We start from the raw sequence: 3475 nt of genomic DNA, 5'->3' as shown, positions 1-3475 counted from the left end.
TGAAAATTAGAGATGTGGTAGATATAGATGGAAAGTTTAGAAAATAACCAATAGAAAGAGGGAAAGTTGAGTTAAAGCCTATTGGTTTAATAGTATATATAGATTATTATTATTATTATTATTTAAAAAAAATGTCATTTTAAAAATGACGAGAATTTACTCATTTAGAAGCAGGGTGTTTTTTTTAACATTAATTAGTAAGATATAGGTAAGTAATATTAAAAATTTAAAATACGTAATAAATCTTAATAAATGTTCAGAAAAATTGAATTTGAATCAACCATTTTTTCACGCTTTGCAGTTCGACAATGTTTCGTGAAAAATAAATTGACAATATTTTGCAAGGTTCTCCATATCCATCTTTATTTTTAAAATTTCGAAAAAACATCTAAATAATCACTCTAACCCATTCTCTATCTTCAAACTCCATTTCTAAATTTTAGTGAAATGATATAAGAAGCCTCCAAATTTAGAATGTTCCACAATACTCCATTTCCATCTACTATTCTATAAATTTATATTAGAAATCAAAATTGAAAATAATTAAAAGACAAATGAATATAGAGATTGTAATAGAGAATGGGTTGGGAGAATTTATTAGAAAATGATGTATAAATTAAAGAAATTATGATTTTTAGTTAAATTTTAAAGATTGAGATAGAGAACCCATTGGGAATGCTCTAACTAGACTACTTTTAAATAACATCTACATATATGCAATTCTGCATTTTAATATATTAAGATGTTTGTATAAAAGAGAAGGGTTAAAATATATATGAAGACAAAAAAAAAGTGTAAGAAGAATTTGTAACCACACAAAAAAACATCTCAACAAAAAATTAAAAAAAAAATTCATAACTCAAAATATAAATAAAAACAATTTTTTTTTCAAAAACTCAAATATTTCTTCCGTCATTCTTGTTCAAATAAAAAACGACGAAAAGACACGATAACGAAAATTAACAAAAGACACAATTATAACTAAAAAAAACATAGTATATCGCAAAATAAAATACAATGCCGAATAAAATATAACACAATATCAAGAAAAATGACACAATGTAAAGGAAAAAAGACACGATCAATGACCAAAATAAACACAATGATAAACAAAATGACATACTGATCTTTTTCCCTCAACATTGTGTCTTTTTTTTCTTTTTTCTTAACGAGGAAGACGATGGTAACATTTTTTTGTTTTACCTTTTTCGTTTTTTATTAAATTTTAAGTTATGATTTTTATGGGTTTTTTTGTGTGGCTATATATCTTTCTCATTTTTATCCCACTTTGTAGAATAACTTGACTGTATAAAATGATGAATATATATAGTCTTTTTTTTATATGCACACGTATATTATGAGTATAACGGTTCTATATTCGCTTTTAATTATGTTTTGATTTGTAATTTAAGTCTGTGCCTCTATACCTTTCTGAAATGGCACCATACAAGTATCGAGGGTCATTAAACACTGGCTTTCAGTTGTCAATCACAATCGGTATCTTAGCAGCTAATGTATTCAACTACTATAACAATATCGATGAGAATATGTGATGGAGGTTTAGTTTAGGGGGTGCAGCGGTCCCTGCCTTAGCCATTATCGTTGGCTCAGTGATCCTTCCTGAAACCCCCAACTCGATGGTCGAGCGTGGCAAATTCGAAGAAGCTAGAGCAAAGCTTCATAGAATCCGAGGTGTCGATGACGTTGATGAAGAATTTAATGATTTGACATACGCAAGTGAAGAGTCGAGAAAAAATGAACATCAGTGGAGGAATTTGTGGCAAAAGAAACACATACCTCATCTCACTATGGCTATACTGATTTCGTTTTTCCAACAGTTGACTGAGATTAACGTAATCATCTTTTACGCACCTGTTTTGTTCAAAATGATAGGTTTTGGTGGTAATGCTTCATTGATGTCAGCTGTGATTCTTGGTATCGTAAATGTTTTAGCAACATGTGTTTCGATCTATTGTGTTGACAAATGGGGACGAGGATTTCTTTTCCTTGTAGGTGGAGCTCAAATGCTCATTTGTCAGGTTTGCACTACAAATGACTTGTACCAACTAGGGGTGTGCATGGGTTGTTTTTGATCTAAATCGTATATATAACTGAACTTTCGATTGATCAGAGAATGATAATCGAGCCATTATTGTTAAATTGGTTTCACTTTGATTCACTTTGACTATGGGTCGATTAACCGTGAACTAGAATTAGTCATAAAATAAAATGTTTGACCTAACTAAAATAGCACAAAACAATTTAATTGGGCTTGAAAATTTTTAACCACTTAGTAAATCGTTATTTGACATTTGGACTTAAATAATTTAAGCTTTGTCATTTGACATTTGTATATATTATATAGCATTTAAAAGTTATATAATTCATAATGCTAATACATATTGGGCCGGTTTGGTTAAACTATTTTTAGTATACTCGGTTCTAGTCCGGTTTGTCGGTGATAAAAATAACGATAACCAAATAACCATAACTGACTCATTACTTTTAGTTTTCAAAGATACTTTAAACCAGCCCATTGATTTTTGGTTAGGTTTGGTTTTATCGGTTAATTATTTATTAATTGGTTAATTTAGTTTTATGCACACCCTTACAACATATACCCATCAAAACACATTATGAGGTTTTTACTATATTATACAGCCCCATCATGTGACTTGACATCCTAATGTGACATGTTTTTTTATCGTTAAATTCTTTTTGGAACAGGTTGCGGTTGCAATTTTCATAGGTATCAAATTTGGAGTAAATGGAAATCCTAGAGATTTGCCCAGATTGTATGCCATAATAGTTGTGTTTTTCATATGCATACACGTTGCAGGATTCGCATGGTCATGGGGCCCACTAGGGTGGCTCGTGCCTAGTGAAATATTTCCTCTCGATATCCGCTCAGCCGCTCAAAGTATTAATGTTTCATTTAACATGTTCTTCACTTTCTTAATTGCTCAATCCTTCTTAACCATGCTATGTCACCTTAAATTTGGGACTTTCTTATTCTTTGCCTTGTGGGTTGTTGTCATGACCATGTTCGTGTACATGTTCTTGCCCGAAACAAAGAATATCCCAATTGAAGAAATGACGATTGTGTGGAAGAACCATTGGTTCTGGTCAAGATTTGCGGCGAATGTCGATTACCTAAATGGAGCCGAATTAAGTACAGGTGTCGATATAAACCGAACTAACTATCGGATAACCTCTAGTTAGGCCCGGCTCATGGGTAAGCCTACTAAGGCAACTGCTTTGGGCCTCCCATTTGTAAAGGCCTCATTTTCTTTATAGATGTTATTCATGTATATGTTAAATTGAGCACTCTGGTTTCTTTTTTTATCAACATATTAGTTAGTTTGCTCTTCTTTTGGATTATTCTATACCCTTGAATAAAATATTGATTAAAATAGGTTAACTTTTCTTACTTAACTATATGTTATATTGTTTTGTTATCTATAAACATACTTGA

General features: G+C 31.0%; 1 protein-coding gene across 1 annotated transcript; it reads left to right on the top strand.

Annotated features, from left to right (window-relative positions):
• The first annotated feature begins 1305 nt into the window (after positions 1-1305).
• LOC143533154 (sugar carrier protein C-like) lies at positions 1306-3222 on the top strand. The gene is made up of 2 exons (XM_077028012.1): positions 1306-2039; positions 2728-3222. Exons 1-2 carry the CDS (start codon positions 1638-1640, stop codon positions 3220-3222), a joined length of 897 nt encoding a protein of 298 aa, XP_076884127.1. The 5' UTR covers positions 1306-1637.
• The last annotated feature ends 253 nt before the right edge of the window (positions 3223-3475 follow it).

Source organism: Bidens hawaiensis, unplaced genomic scaffold (genome assembly GCF_021521415.1).
Source record: "Bidens hawaiensis isolate Kalapana, Puna unplaced genomic scaffold, B.hawaiensis_p1.1 tig00009621_1, whole genome shotgun sequence".
NCBI classification, from domain to species: Eukaryota; Viridiplantae; Streptophyta; class Magnoliopsida; order Asterales; family Asteraceae; genus Bidens; species Bidens hawaiensis.
Note: the sequence above shows the minus strand (reverse complement) of the source record. Positions and strands in the feature narration are given on the sequence as shown.